A 16,587-nucleotide genomic window follows, 5' to 3' on the forward strand; every position below is an offset into this window, starting at 1 on the left:
CCGAAACCAAATAATCACACATACCTTGAAATATGCCATTTTATATAAAATTCTACCACATATGGAGATTTATCCCATATCGTTTCAAGTTTGCAAATCTATCTCTCTACAGCTCTGCTAAAGTTATTACTATACTTATATAAAGCTGTAACTGAGAACACCAGGTTTTTGAAAATGAAAATTTTATCACTGACACCCAAATCTACTCTTGGCCATTGGGTATGTGTTAATTCACCTGACCCCATTTTTTGTTGTTGTTGTTGTTCTGCTCTGCAATCAGGTTACCACAATAGTCTCACAAAGCAATCAAACACTAAATACATGTTCAGTCTTGCCAGAGTCATAAGGTTGACTTTAGCTTGGGAAATATGGCTGATGCTCTTGGCCCCTCACAAAATAAAGCAAAAAGGCACATCAGGAAACAACACAGTGCAGTACAAATGCATAACTAATAACGAAGGGGAGAAAGTCTCCTGAGAGTGTGAGATGAGGTTTTTCTCAAGATCAGTAGCAAGATGTAAGATACAAAATGTGACAATGCTAATAAATCGATGCCATTTTGATTAAGGTGCAGGACCCCTGCTGGGCCAATGGAGCACGGTTCAGATCCCAGATCTACCATGGATGCATGGTCTTGGGCAAGCAACTGGCATGCATCAGCTTTGGTTTTGTCACAGGTGACACAAGGATAATAACGTACCCAGCTAACTGGCAACAGTGATCGTCACTAACAGTGGAAATGATAAATCCGACTGTCATTCACTGCCTAAATTTTCTGATAAGGGCAGTGATATATTATGACTTGTGACTGTGAGAAATCATATTTTCATTTCTTAAGTTTTCAAAAACTCAGTCTTGATAATGTTCTTTAAGGAGATGGAAAGACAATGAGAAGAAAACTCTTGGCCAACATTTCTCCAGGAATTCACTTTCTAAAACAGAATCATTTTTGTTCTGTATAAAAGGGTGTAGATCAGGCAAAAGTGGTCTCTATCAACTTGTGAATTTTTTTTAAGTAACACTAAATATTACTTACATGGTGCTGTTTAAATCATGTGGAAACCCTTCTAGACTCACCTGAACTGCAGCAGCATCTTGGTTATTATAATGGTAGAGCAGTCCAAGTGCAAAATACCTGAAACAGAACAACATGGTAAATACAACCTCTCCCCATCAGCTCTGGGAGGCGACCTTCACACAGTGACACCCCCAGTCCAAGCTCCCCATATTCTGTTCAACTCGAGTTCAGGCTGGGTGCAGTGGTTCATGCCTGTAATCCCAACACTTTGGAAGGCCAAGGTGGGTGGACGGCTTGAGCTCAGGAGTTCAAGACCAGCCTGGGCAACAACATAGTGAGATTTTGTCTTTATTAAAATATTTTAAAAAATTAGCCAGGTGTGGGGTACACATCTGTAGTCCCAGCTACTTGGGGTGCTGAGGTAGAAGGATCACTTGAGCCCAGAAAGTTGAGGCTGCAGTGAGCCCTGATTGTGCCACTGCACTCCAGCCTGAGTGACGGAGTGAGACCCTGTCTCAAAAAATATACGTGTGTGTGTGTGTGTGTGTGTGTGAGTGTGTAGTTCAACAACAACAAACAAACAACCAAAGGATTCTCACTGCTGTATATTTACTTATGGTACTAAAAATACATGCTCTATCAACTTCCAAAAAGAATCTGATTCCAATCTAAGATGAGCTGAAAAAGTAAACTATGGAAAAATCACATCTGGAGTTGCCTTACAATTTGCTTCAAATATTAATATAATTTCATATGTCTTTGGTCTACTACTATTAACCCACATGAGGTACTAGAAGAATATGCAGAAGCTACTCTGCCTATGCAGTGACTGAGAGGGAGGGCAGGGGCTCTGAACATGAGGAACAGCAGGAAGTGCTAGTGTCCGGGACTCACAGACCACAGAGTCAGGGAGCGTCCTGGGGGAGTGTGCCCAGAGTTCAAGAACCTGGGTTTTAAGTCCAGCTTCATTACTTATAACCTACGTGACCTTGAGCAAGTAGGTTAACTTCCCCAGCCTCTAACTCCTTACCTATAAATGGAAAAGATCGGCAATAGCATTGGCATTTGCCTTAGCACCCTCCCAAAGTGTGCAAGGGTGCCACGCTCCTGGTCCTCCTCCCCAGCAGGAAACTGGAGTAAGTTGACCAGCGAGAGGTCAGGCTTCTTCCCTCCAAGGGCACACTCTCAAGATATTGAGGCAGCTGCTTGAATCCTTCTCTTTTCCTTAACCTTTTGGAAAGTCATGCTGACTCTACGGATCCCACCATCCCTTGTCACTACCATGAGGCGGCAGTGTGTTTTCTGACTCCTGAAAAAACTAACACTGATTCCATAGCATATCCGAGTGGCTGATGGAAACTGCTGAAAAGGCCAATACCCACGTGGAAGGCTCTGACATCTCAGGCACTAGCACAGTGACCCCAGGGACTCTGTGGGAGTTCATCCACACTTTTGTCATTTCAAATCCTTAACAAAAATCATAGACCAAAAAAATCTTATTCTGTAAATGGAGCTGAGGGATCACCCAACCTCTCTCATTTTTAAAGATAAGAAAACTGAGGCCTAGAATGGTTGGGCTATGTATTAGCTGCCCAGAATGGAGAAGCTGCTGGCCCCAACTAAGCCAGGCACTATGCATTAACAGTCCATGATACATAAAGCCATCTACTAACTCATGCACATAAGGAAGGCAGAGTTTTTTGTTTTTTTGAGACAGGGTCTAGCTCTGTCTCCAGGCTGGAATGCAATGGTGCAATCACTGCTCACTGAAGCTTCAACCTCCTGGGCTCATGCAGTCTTCCTGCTTCAGCCTTCTGAGTAGCTGGGACCACAGGCGTGAACCACCACACCCAGCTAATTTCTTCTTAATTTTTAGTAGAGACAAGATCTTAACTGTGTTACCCAAGCTGGCCTCAAACTCCTGGGCTCAAGCATTATGCCCACCTCAGCTTCCCAAAATGCTGGGATTACAGGCATGAACCCCCATGTCCAGCCAAGGAAGGCAGAGTTTAAAACCATACCATGTATCAACAAGATCAAGAAGCCTCCCTTTGAATCTGTTTATCTAGCTGTCTATTCAATTCAGTTGTCAATAACTAAAATGCACGTAAATTTTACCAATAAACATGTGGCATCTCCCACAAGTGAATACGAGGCTGACTACAAAGGAAATTGAAAAATAACTTCATGGCCGGGCGCGGTGGCTCACCCCTGTAATCCCGGTACTTTGGAAGGCCGAGGCGAGCAGATCACCTGAGGTCAGGAGTTCTAGACCAGCCTGGCCAACATGGCAAAACCCCGTCTCTACTAAAAATACAAAAATTACCTGGGTGTGGTGGCACATACCTGTAGTCCCAGCTACTTGGGAGGCTGAGGCAGGAGAATTGCTTGAACCCAGGAGGTGGAGGTTGCAGTGAGCCGAGATCACACCACTGTACTCCAGCCTGGGTGACAGAGCGAGACTCCGTCTCAAAAAAAAAAATAGTCATTAAAAAAAAAAAAAAAGAAAAGTAACTTCATTTACTCACAAAGCGCATTACTAGTTCCAAACTATACTCCAAATTATTAAAGAATGGGAGTGAGAACAAACGCCCTCCAAGACCTCTTCAAGGGGTCTGCAGATGGTGGTGACAGAGAGGGCATCTGAGGAGCACATGCATCTGCTGTCATTATGATTTCGTGGCAGTCACCTATAGGTCCTTGGGAACGCAAACATCACACTGGCTAAGTCACTTCATGAGGATCTCCCCAGCAAAGGGCCTCAGTAAGGGTGCAGGGCGGGAAGCCCTGATCATATCGGGAGGGAACACTCACTTTTTGTGCTTCTCTAGCCAGGCAGCACTGTCCGTCAGAAGACAGAAGTTCTCAGTGACCAGGAGGTCCAGCAGGCTGTCGTGGTCGGCCTCTGCGTACAGTTTGAGCAAGGCTGTGTCAATGTCCTCCTTGTAGCCATTTGCTACCTCTGTGCTGCGGACCTCGTTCAGGTAGCTCATGAGGAAGCATTTGCACTTGGCCATCTTCTCCTGGTCCCCCTGGGTCAGCTGGTTCAGGTCTGCATACTCATGAAGAGGAGGGTGGGACCGGGTGAAGGAGGAGGAGGTGGGCAACAGGAAGGGGTAGAGAGAGATCAGCTCCCGGACATCAAGCTGGCCGCTTCTGCAATTACAGTGTCAAACTAAATGAAGCAAAAAGAGAGAAGAGTACACATAGGCACACAAAACAGCACTGAAGGGGAGTGCACGGTGGCACACGTTCACAGGGGGCTGGGGAGCTGGGGACAGGGTAATCACGTGAGAGCGACCGTTCTAATCTGCAAGTGCAGCAAAGCACCATCCAACTGGGTGCTGCCACTTGGCTCCAAAAAAAGAACAGAAGGGACAAAGGTGAAAGACACAGACACAACTGTTGTGAGAGTGGAACATCAAAATGCCTATGATGAAGAGAATACCCAGCTGAGCCTGGAAACCAAGGCAGAAAAAGCAACACCCAGGATAAAATGCTATCAGTGTCTGCGCAAAGGCAGCATCACAGCTCTGCTGAAACCAGCATTTTCCTGGCACTAAATTACAAACAGATTTGTTGAATGGTCCTTGAAGAAGGGACTTTATAAAAACATTAACTTACAACTTCCTCACCAACATCTCACAACAGAAGACACAGAAATATTCATGTGGCCATTTCTGTGGGGACTCTCGTAGAATTTCAGAGCCTAACACTGGGATGCAACAAACAGTTCCTTTCCCATCTCCTCTCCTGAACCTACTCGTCCTGGCTACAATCAGAGCAGGAGCTGTGGATCTCAAACCTGGCCCAGTGTCAGACCCAGCTGTGGAAAACCTCCTGAGGGAACAGAAGCAGGGGCCACCCCACCCCAGACACACGGAACGGCGAGGAAGGACCCAGGATCCACGCTGCCTGCGATGTTCAGAGCATCCTCCTTCACCCAAGCTCTGATCAGCTGTCCTCCTCTACTGGCTTCCACCTCTGGCTGCCCTTCCTTCCACTTCACTTAGCCTCTCCTGACCTCCCATGATTTGTACAACCCACAGGATAAAGTTCAAACCTCTTAGTATGGCATTCAAGGCCCTTCCCAAACTGATCTCAAGCTACCCTACAACTTCAGCCTCAAGCATCCCTCCCACACCCCAACACTTCTACTAGACCAACTTATGTTGCCAGTTTGTACATTTCATGACTCTCAGCCTTTGCTGTGGTTGTTTCCCTGCCTAAAGTCGTGGTTCTTGGTGAAAAGCAATTTTGCTCCCTGGGGAACATGTGGCAATGCCTGGAGACAATTTTATCATGACTGGGGCGGGGGTGTGCTATGGCATCCAGTAGGTAGAGGCCAGGGCTGCTGCCATTAAACACTCTGTAATGCACAAGACAGTAACCCCCTGCCCGAAAAATTATCTGGCTCAAAACGTCTACAGTAACACAGCTGAGAATCCCTGACCTAAAGTACAATTCTTGATTTGAGAAATTTCTGCTCATTGTTTAAGATCCAGGATGAATCCAGTGAAGATTCCTCCACTGGCTGATGTGAGCTCATGCAACGCTCCCACAGCAGAGCAGCACCTGTGCTGCAGGAAAGGCACACATCCAGTTTCCAAGCTAGAGAAGCAGGCACTGGGTTACCCTTCCATCCATTGCTCAGATGCTCAGGCCACGTTTGCTGAATGAAAGAAGAGCTGAACCTAGCTGATACAACGACAGGCTGCAGGTTGTCTAAAGGAAGAGACACAGGGCCCACATCCCCAGGTTATGTATGATCAATTTTCTCTTAAATATCAACCATAAGTAGCTGGTAACTGTGGCCTCCGACACGGCACTGAGAAGGAGTCAGAGGACGGGTCCAGTTCAACGAGGAAAAGAAAATCACAATTTATTAGCAACATTTGCTGTGAGCACAGAAAAGGAAGTGGAATCATCTTTGTCTCAGAAGTATCTTCTTCAAATATCAATTCTCAGGCTGGGCATAGTGGCTCATGGCTGTGATCTCACCACTTTGGGAGGCTGGGGCAAGAGGACGACTTGAGGCCACGAGTTTGAGACCAGCCTGGGCAACACAACAAGATCCCGTCTCTACAAAAAATAAAAAATTAGCCAGGTCCCGTGGTGGCATACACCTGAAGTCCTAGCTACTCAGGGGTCTGAGGCAGGAAGATCATTGAGCCCAGGAGGTCGAGGCTGCGGTGAGCTATGATTGCACCACTGCACTCCAGCCTGGGAGATAGAATGAGATGCTGCTTCAAAACGAAAAAAAAAAAATCCGTTCTCTCACACTTTGGACCAAAGACGAGCAGCAATTTAAAGTTAAGCCACTGAGAGAGTGAGGTGCGGAAGTACAGGAATGTCATCCTAATAACAGGCCCCACATCTATTCTCTTACAAAATCCGAGGACTGTTCTAGGAATCCATCTGCGAACAATCACCTAATGTTTCCGATTAACCCATGAGAGAAAGAAGACACCTTGGGATACACCCGTGACCCCAGTGAGGAGGTCTTCAACACTGTAGGGCTAACACAAGATACGGCAGAAAAGAGCCTAGCTCCAAAGGGGCAAAAAATTGACTTAAACCCCGAAGCCACAGGTCTTTCCAAGAACAGAGAACAGCATGTAAGAGTTGTATAAGAAAGTTATATGGGGTATCATTATTCAAGGAATGATTCCTTCTTTACTTAGAAATTCATTCTCTACATCCGATTGTGTAACTGTAATCATTTTCAGTAATGCCATTCCTCAAATATCCAGCATAGAGTGAAAGATTAGAGCTACCGTGGATGTAAGGACGTGGCTGGTCATGGGCAGACCTCCTACAGAACAAGCAAGGGAGGCATTCTGCTCAAGTCACTACTTAGATGAAAATATCTATTCAGGGGCTTCCCATACATGTTATTTCTTAGATAGCTGTAAACTGTGCAGAATCTATTATGGAGAGACATTTTGGGAACTTATTCTAAAGGCAGTACCTGAGTACGATATTTCAAGACTCTCATAGCAGGTCTAATTTAATCTTCTGCAAAGAGTGCTGAGCAAGGCCTGGGATGGCTAACTCCTGCCTCACTGAGCACTAGCCTGTGGGGCAAGGGCAGCCGGAGGTGGCGTGACAGCGAGGCGTGCCTATAAGGCAGGCATGGGCGGGCAGGGGAAAGGGGAGAACACACTCGACAGCCCACAAGCACGTCCGACAAGCACAGGAGTAATCACAGTGCCAGAAAGGACCTCCTTAAGAGAAACTCAACTTTCTGAGAGCTGACCAGGAATAGAACATTTAGAAGGTCTTTAGAGGATGACAGAAAGCTTCATAAGTCTTCCCAGAAGCACTGTTTTTTCCCCCCTGCGCTAAGCTCATAGCTTCTTGTAAAAACACTGGAGAGAAGCAAGAATGAACCACAGCACTTTCCTAGGGGTCCTTTGCGTGCTCTCAGATCTGCTCTTTAGAATTTTCTCCTGGCAAAACAATCTCGATGCCTCCACAGGACTAGCGTCTGTGCCCTTTGTCTGCTCCCACTCTAAGACATAGGCCAGTTAAATTAAGGCTCTGGGTGAGGGGTGACGCTGAGGAACCAGCATTGGCGGGGTCTGCTGTCACGAGCAACCCCCACCGTATCCACCTGAAGCACAATCTAACCATGCAACACATCCCACCATGACGTCACACTGGAAACGCAGGTTCTGGCCACAGAGGGACACTGTGGTGGCAGTCTTGCTACCAGCACCACAAATTACCTGAAGAGCTCTTTAGCTTCCAGGAACTGAAGTTGTGCAAACTGTATAAATCCTGCCTGCTGCAGAATCCTTCTGTACATTATCTGCAAGAAAAGACAGGTAATCTCTTAGCGAATCTTGAAACCATCACGGCAGGGTTAAATTCGCCTAACCCTATATAAATGTTTGTTATAACATAGAAATATAAAATTACAATTGAGGAAAAAACAAGGTGTATATGAAATTATATGTATCTGTTTTTATTTTTGTAATTCCCCAATCCTTCCCAAATGCACTTCTTGATCTCCAATACTCCTACTCATTAACCCACAGGGCTTCAATGAGTCCCTGTACTTGTGATTGCTGAGATGGATATCAACAACCCTGGTGTTTCTGGCAGTCCAGGAACCGCCTGGCCTTCTTCCACTCTTCTGGAATTGAACTCACAGTACCACCTTTCAGAGCATCCCTCAGAGCACAGGGCCGACTCATTTCATAACGAAACAGACAAACACCCAGGCTTTCTTAGTCAGAGATGCAGAAATGCTGCATGTTCCATCTCCTGTTGGTGATGTCCAACCCACAGGAACACACCAACATCCGACACTCCTGCAATAAAGGGGCCAGTTTATCTTGTTTACTCCACTACGACCCACATTTCCATGACCGCTTTGTTCTTGTTACATCCAGCAATAGCAAAATGCAAATTAGGAACCTGCTGTGTGGTGTCTCTGATCCCACGCCCCACTCTGTCCCTGTCCAGCATGGCTGGTGTCCGAGTCCTGCCATCGTCTATATGAAATGGCTCCTGGACATGTTTCTTCACTCTGTTCCTACAGATGCCAACACCATAGTCCAGGCTCTAATTGCCTCATGAGTAAAGACTGTGTTTTAATTACTCTCTCTGACTTTGACACCTCCTCCTTCTAACTCATCCTTCCATTTGACAGCCACACATTTTGTGAAGGCACAGCAAATACATCACTCACCTAGCGTCTCCCACTACTAGCCATGTGTCTGCCATTCAGTTGGTGCTTACTGATCAACTCTCTGATCCATTTGTATGAAACTCCACTTCCATTGTCACTCACTATCCCCATCTTACAGGTACAAAAACTCTGCCCAGAGATGTTATGTTTTTAGCCCCAACTGACTAAAGTAAGAATTGGTTGGATCATGATTTAAAACCAGGCCTTTCTGATTCTAGAGGCCAGATCTTTCCACTCACTGATTCTTCCAGGTACACAGCAGGCAGTTGGTGTGTTACCCACTGAAGGTACAACGGAAGTGGAGCCTTGGTGCTGAAATGCTATCAACCCTGTTCTCTCAAATTACCTTTCAAAGGGCTTTCACTCAGCACCATAAGACAGGGTGGAAGAAAAAAAAAAGCTTTCACTACACAGTAGTTTTAAAGGACTCTCAGAAGCATACCAACCATTCCTCACCTACTTCCAGTAGAAATCCCTTTAGAGACGTCAGAAAAAGCAGGCTGCTTAAAACTTTCAGTTTTCTCTTTACCATCAGTCTTTATTTTCCTTCCCTGAAACCAGCCATTTCTGACCTAAAGACTGAACCAATTATGCCACCCAACAATAAGCAAAAGGGAGCAAGGCAACATTCTGTTGCCTAGGAATGCCAGTAACATTTCTGAAAGCAGAAATACTAGAGGCCAGCCACTTAGCAAAAGGGATGCAAAGGACCCATCAGCTGCAGTAGAAGAATTCTCAATCACACCCAGGCTTGTTGAGGAGAAATCAGCTGAACGGCAATTTATTCCGTATGGAGGTAGGATTCAAATGGCATCCACTCTTCCTCTATCTGCAGGGAAATGGAAATTACTCCTGTGGACATTCCAAATCTGCAAGAATAAGGGGTTATTTTCTATAATCTAGTCTGGGAATGCTACATGCACACTTGGAAAGGGAATGCAAAGAGGTTCTTCATCCTGGATGTAAGCATCACGGATGCTGAAGCCCAGGATGATACAGAGAACACCGTCGGATTCCACCTAAAAATGCTTGATCAGAAACTTTACCAAGCCAGTTCTTGGTTCTCTGAAGGTGACGATCTCATTTCCAAACTGTCTACTAGGATCGATGCCTCCTCCTGCCCTCTGCTCAGATGATCCTGAGCTATAAAACCTGGAGCCAGGTAGGCTGTCAGGGAAAAGACGAAAAGGATGAGTACATACGAAGGACAGAGAACAAGAAAGTCCATTTATCTCCAGAGCTAACTCATCAGTGGAAGCTCCAAGTTTCTTTTTTTGTTACCAACTCATCCTTCATTACAAGGCAGTGGTGCAAATTGCCAGGTGAAGAGAGTAAGTCAGCAAACTAGCCCTCTAAAGAGCCACTCTATGTCTACTCTGTACAGAGGCTGCAGGCCAAACACCTGGCTTTAGGCCAGGCTTAAGAGGCTGCATGGATTCTGGAAGCAAGTTGAAACTGAAGTCAAAATCCTTATTATCAGTATTATATTTCTGAACTGAGATTTCTAACATTTGTGATTGGGGAATTGGAAGAAGATTCTAATCTAAAGATTTCTAAACCTGTTTCCAAGGCTGCATTGTCCAAGTTAAATATCACGCAAGCGCTTCTGGAGAGAACAGTTCTTCTAAGTACTTAATTCAAAGGGCAGCTTCTCTCATGGCTCCTTACTATGCACTGCATAACAGAATACACAACATTTCTAACCAATGGAATGCTACTCAGTCTTAAAAAGGAAGGGAATTTCAACACAGGCTGCCACACAGATGAACCTTGAGGACAACGTGCTCAGTGAAGTCAGCCAGTCACAAGACAAACACTGTATGATTCCCCAGATGCAAGGTCCCTAGAGCAGTGAGATTCATAGACACAGAAAGCAGAATGGGAGCTGCCAAGGGCTGATGGGGGTGTAGGGTGGGGAGGTGGGGAGTTAGTGTTCAGTAGTACAGCGTTTCTGCCTGGGAAGATGAAAGGTCTGGAGATGGAAGGTGGTGACGGCTACACAGCATGGTGAATACACTCAATGCCACAGAACTACACACTTAAAAATAGTTAAAATGGTAAAATTTATGTTAAGTATATTTTACCACTTTTTTTTTTTAAATAACTTCTCCAGGTAGATTTTTTTCCTTTACTGAATTTTGGTAGTAGCCGAAGGCTTCTCATGTCTGTGGTGATCTGTGGCGGAGGCTGAGGTGAAACGCTCTAAAATCAGAATGTGTGGGTCTGAGTGCAGGCTCTGCCCATCATTAGCTGTGTGGCCCTGGGTGGGTTATTCTGTCCCTCCATGCTGCATCTTCATCTTTATACAGGGAGCAGAACTGTGCAACCTTAGAGTTGGGGTGAGGATTAAGAGAGTGCAGTTGGGTGTGGACATCACAACAGTGCCTGGCATGCAGTAAGCATACAATAAATGTTGTCTCTCTCTTCAGGCTGAGCCTGTAATTAGCACTCCTAACTAATCCCAGGCTTTAACTTTTTCCATCACCTTCCAGGTCTGTCTGCTTGATTCTATCACATCTCTGTGAGTAATGGAGGGAGGTGGATAAATCCTTTTTTAATGAAAGAAAGACTTGAAAATCAGATTTTAAAAGGAAACTTCCTACAAGCAGCTGGAACAACCACACGATGGCAGCACCAACACCTTCACGTGACAAAAGCCAGTTTCTCAAACATGGCGCCTCAGGTGGCTACACCAACTCCTAGGCCAAATGTGATATAAAAACGCATCAAGTGGTGAGGCGTGGATAAGGAATATAATGGAGTCATTTACTGCAACTCAGAAAAATATTTTCTTTCAAGTCTGTAAAAACTGGGTAGGTCAAATGTGAGCTCAGACTAGAATATTTTTCATAGCTATAGTAAGAATTTTTTGAGAAAGATAACAACCACAACCAAATACCACAGCAGGACACACACCATGTAAACCCTGGAGCTGAGAGAAGATGAACAGGCACACGGGGACGACACAGACCCCTGAGCCAGTGCTGAGGACAGCACGAGCAGGCTGCCTCTCCCCTTTCTGAGCTCTCAGCTCTCCAGGGCTCTCGGCTATGGCTGGTTCTCTAATTCAGGGACAGGATGGGGCTAAGAGGCAGTGGGTCACCTTAGCTAGATTATACGATCGACTGCAGACCTGGAGAAGGGAAACTGGCAAACACAGTTGTTGCCAGCCAGCTACCAAAGCGCAGAGGACAGTCTACTCCTGGCATGGGGCAGACCACTGAGATTCATGTTATAATGCCCCATAACATGGAGAATATAACAGGAATATATGAGACATAAGTATCATTCTTGTAAGTACAGCCAGATTCTAAACAAAAATTGGCATGAGTGTTACCATTTTAACTATATTCATACCAACCCCTTTTTTTAACTTATTAAAAAACCATGTAAGTTATTGTCTAAACAGAAACATCTTTCCCAAAATATATTAGGTGGAACATGAGGACCATGGCATTCTCCTTGTTAAAAAGGCAATGTGTCCTGATTGAATAAATTTGTAAACACGTGTGCATGTATATGTATCTATATATGTAAATGTTGTTATATAAAATATATAAACTGAAATGCACTTACTTGTGTAGACATAAAATATACAACTGTATCATGTATAAAATGATGCATTTATATATATATATATATCCCTTTGTGAGGGTGCACAGAAAGATAATAAAAATATAATACTATATGATATATACCCTCTTGGGGAATCACAATAAGTATTAGAATATTAGAGGCTCTGAAAAAACCTTCAATTAAGAAACCCAATTAACTTAACCTTCCAAAATAGAATCTTCTTCCCACCCTGCACCTGTTACTGTCCCTGCACAAGTGTTTGGTGAAACAAACTGGGAAGCCTTGATTCAGAAGGAAGCCTGCAATGGACACATGCAAAGCACAAACGGTGGTCAATTCCAAACATGGGAATGGGGAAGGGAGGCAGCGGGGTGGTGGCAAGAAAAGAGGGAGAGCACACATAAGCAAAATTAAAAAAAAAAGGTCCAAACTCTCTTGGGAAGGATATACACAAAAAATTGCAACACTGGTGACTTACAGAGAAAAATGATGTGCTAAGGAAGAGAAGGAGACTTGCCATTTGATTTTTCTTTTAACCACATGGATGTATTTTTTTCTTCTGTACTTTTCAAAATTCCTAAGTAATATATTCAATATGGCTCAAATTTTGAGGCATTGAAAACGGATACAGTGAGCCCTCTCATTCCTGTCCCAGCCAGCAGATGCCCTCCAGAAGGAATCAGTGCTATTAATTTATTGGGTAGCCTTCCAGAGATATGTGATGTATTGACGAGCAAATACTTTTATGCCATTTTAATAGCGGTAGCATGTCATGCAGGCTCACTTGTACTTTGTGTAACTTATTCTACCTTAATGCTATGTGTTAAGCCCTAAAGGCCTTGACACTTTTCCTGGCTGCACGGTGCTGCAGCACCCCTCTGGGCCATAATACATTTAATCATGCCCCACTGGCAGCCTCTAGGTGTTGTGGTTGTTGCTTTTTAACAAACAATAATCGAGTGAAAAGTTTTCTACATTTGTTATTTCGAATTTCAGTGATCAGATCTGTAAAATACACTTCTGAGTATAGAATTGTAAGTTTTAATGTTGACAGATATTCTTGAATTGCCCTCCCAAGAGGCTGTATCAATTTAAATTATTACAGGACACCTGAAAGGGCCCATTTCCCCACTTTCACCAATATGGTATTATCAAACTCTCTGATCTCTGATAATCTAATGAATGAAAAATGTATTGGTGTATTCTTATTGTGCTTACTTCTATATGAGAGACAAAGCAACTTTTCATACATTTATTAGATAAGCAATTCTTTTTTTGTTGTTGTTGAGACAGTCTTGCTCTGTTGCCCAGGCTGGAGTGCAGTGGTGCAGTGGCACAATCTCGGCTCACTACAACCTCCGCCTCATGGGTTCAAGTGATTCTTGTGCCACAGCCTTCTGCGTAGCTGGAATTACAGGTGCATGCCATCATGCTCGAACTAATTTTTGTGTTTTTAGTAGAGATGGGGTTTCACCATGCTGGTCAGGCTAGTCTGAAACTCATGACCTCAAGTGATCCTCCTGTCTCAGCCTCCCAAAGTGCTGGGATTACAGGCGTGAGTCGCTGCACCTAGCCAGCAATTTCATTTTCTATAAAATGTGTTCATATTCATTTTTCTATTGGGCTATTCATATTTCTTTCATATAGCCCAAGGAATTCTTCAGATATTAGAGAAATTAGCCCCTCTTTTTGTGCTGCAAACTATAAATATTTTTCCTAATTTGCTATTTCTCTTGAATTTGTTTATAGGTTTTGCCATGCAGGATGTGTATATGAGAGAGAGATAGAGAGAGAGACTGTGTGTGTGTGTGTGTGTGTGTGTGTGTGAATTTAATTTTTTCTTTGTGGATTCTGGGTTTTCAAATAAATTATTTTCAAATGTTCCAAAACCAGCTGGGCATGGTGGCTCACACCTGTAGTCCTAGCACTTTGGGAGGCCAGGATGGGCAGACCACCTGAGGTCAGGAGTTCGAGACCAGCCTAGCCAACATGGTGAAACCTCATCTCTACTGAAAATACAAAAAATTAGCCAGGTGTCATGGCACGTGCTTGTAATCTCAGCTACTTGGGAGGCTGAGGCAGGAGAATCCCTTGAACGTGGGAGGTAGAGGTTGCAGTGATTGCGAGATTGCGCCACTGCACTCCAGCCTGGGTGACAGAGTGAGACTCTATCTCAAAAAAATAAATAAATAAAATGTTCTAACACCAAGGTATCTGGGAAGGTGGTGGCTGTTACGGACGGAACGCTTGTGTCTGTGTCTCCCTAAAATTCCTATGTTGAAACTATTCCCCCGAGGGTATTAGGAGGTGTAGTCTTGGGGAGGTAATTAGGATTACATGAGGTCATGAGGGTGGAGCCCTCATGAATGGGATCTGAGTAGTGACCTTATACGAATCCTGAGAGAGCTTGCTTCTGTCTCTGCCATGTGAAGACAGAGAAGACAGCCATCTATGAATCAGCAAGCTGGCCATCCCCAGACTCTAAACCTGCAGACACCTGGATCTTGGCCTCCAGAACTGAGAAATAAATGTTCCTTGTTGAGGTCACCCAGTTTATAGTATTCTGTTCTAGCAATCTGAGATGACTAAGAAAGTAGGGGTGTAGTTTTTTTAATCTCTCAGTCTCCTCTGAAAAGAGAGAGAATGATTGGTTCATAACAGCACTATTCGCCACAGCCTAAGGTGGCAGCAACTTATTCATCGACAGATGAATAAGTAAACAAAATGTGGTAGGTACATACAATGGAATATTATTCAGCCTTAAAAAGGAAGAAGATTCTTCCATGCTGCAACATGGATGAAGCCTGAGGACATTATGCTAAGAGAAATAAGCCAGTCACAGAAGGACAAATATTGTATGACTTCACTCATGTGAGATTCCTAGAGTAGTCAAATTCATAGAGACAGAAGCAGAAGTGGGGATTGCCTGGGCCGGGTGCAGAGGGAATGGGTGGGCATACAGTGGGAAGTGGGAGGTGGTTTTGCAGGCTCCAATTTGCCATGTGTGCCAACATGGAGAAATCTGACATAAAAGAAATTTGTATGCTTTGAGCCTCTAAGCAAAAAGATCAAGTCGCTACAAGGGAAAGAAATCCAGATTGTCATCAGATTTTTCACTGCAACTCTATCATGGTAGAACATATTTAAGTTCCTGACTGAAAGATGAGTGGAGGATTTTGTCTCCAGCCAAACTGGCCCTCAAGTATAAAGGCTGCAATGAACTGTCACTGTCATCAGCAAGCACAAACTCAAGAGACAGTGTCCCCATATTCCCATTGTGAAATATCTACCAGAGGACTGCTTTAGAAAACCAAAATGACTGGAAAGACATCAACAGAAAATTCGATGGTGAGCATTCCACACGTATTTGTCCACAGAACTAAGAAACCAAATAGCATGTGAAAGGCTTGATGCTCTGAAAAAGTACAGACAATATAACTATCAAAAAATAGGGAAGAATGAGAGATTATACAAAAAAGACAAGATGCTTGCTGACTGCCTTCCGGGTATCAGCTGGGAATTGAGGCCTATTCCTCCAAAGCAGATGCTGAGGAACACAGGGGAAGAGTGATGAAGATGTTACTGGCTAATTTCAAACACAGCTCCAAGTGGGGAAGCAACAGACAATAGAAACCCTCCCAAAAAAGAGAACATAAAGGAATTTTATAAGATGAATAATATCAAGGTAACCATGAGAACAAAAAATAGAACACAAACATTCACATCAAAAGGCAGAGAAGAAGGGAGGAAGAGAGAGAGACACAGAGGGACAGTGGGAAAAAGGAAGGGAAAGAAAGAACGAGGTGGGTAGAAAGGTGGGAGGGGGAGAGGGAGAGGGAAGGAGAGAGAGAGAGAGAGAGAAAGAATATATGCAAATAAAACAGACCACACAGTAAAAAGGGGGAGGCAGTGAACAGAGTGAAGGAGAGAAACTGAGTTTAGACTTCTTTGAATATACTTTGTTTCACTGATTTGACTTTTGAGCTATGTAAATATTTTATAAAATTATAAAACAAATTAAATTTTAAAAAGCAATCCCCAAAAAATCAAAAGTCAAATGAAACAAATGAACCTAACTACATATGTAAGAGTTGGTGGCAGAACCACACAGAGGAGAACTATCCCACGTGACATTAAAACAGTAATTTGAGCGTACAGGCTAGCGAGATTTTCCCTAAGGATTAAAAAAAAAAAAAAGCAAAAACATTCATTGGACGAGTGTAGAAATACGAGCACTGACCAGATACCCAGCACACAAAGGAATCAGTGCCGATTTGGGGGAGTGACGACAATG

The 16,587-nt window shown here is 44.0% G+C and overlaps 1 protein-coding gene across 2 annotated transcripts in view; it reads right to left on the bottom strand.

The window, feature by feature from the left end:
- TGFBRAP1 (transforming growth factor beta receptor associated protein 1) overlaps positions 1-16,587 on the bottom strand; it is a 64,609-nt gene that overhangs the window by 10,822 nt on the left and 37,200 nt on the right. For both annotated transcript variants that reach the window (XM_054476609.2, XM_054476610.2), the window contains exons 5-7: positions 7,750-7,832; positions 3,833-4,174; positions 1,078-1,135 (exon numbers count right to left, since the gene is read on the bottom strand). In XM_054476609.2, coding sequence (XP_054332584.1) covers positions 1,078-1,135; positions 3,833-4,174; positions 7,750-7,832 — 483 coding nt within the window. The remainder of the gene's footprint in view (positions 1-1,077; positions 1,136-3,832; positions 4,175-7,749; positions 7,833-16,587) is intronic.

This window comes from Pongo pygmaeus, chromosome 12, assembly GCF_028885625.2.
Source record: "Pongo pygmaeus isolate AG05252 chromosome 12, NHGRI_mPonPyg2-v2.0_pri, whole genome shotgun sequence".
NCBI classification, from domain to species: Eukaryota; Metazoa; Chordata; class Mammalia; order Primates; family Hominidae; genus Pongo; species Pongo pygmaeus.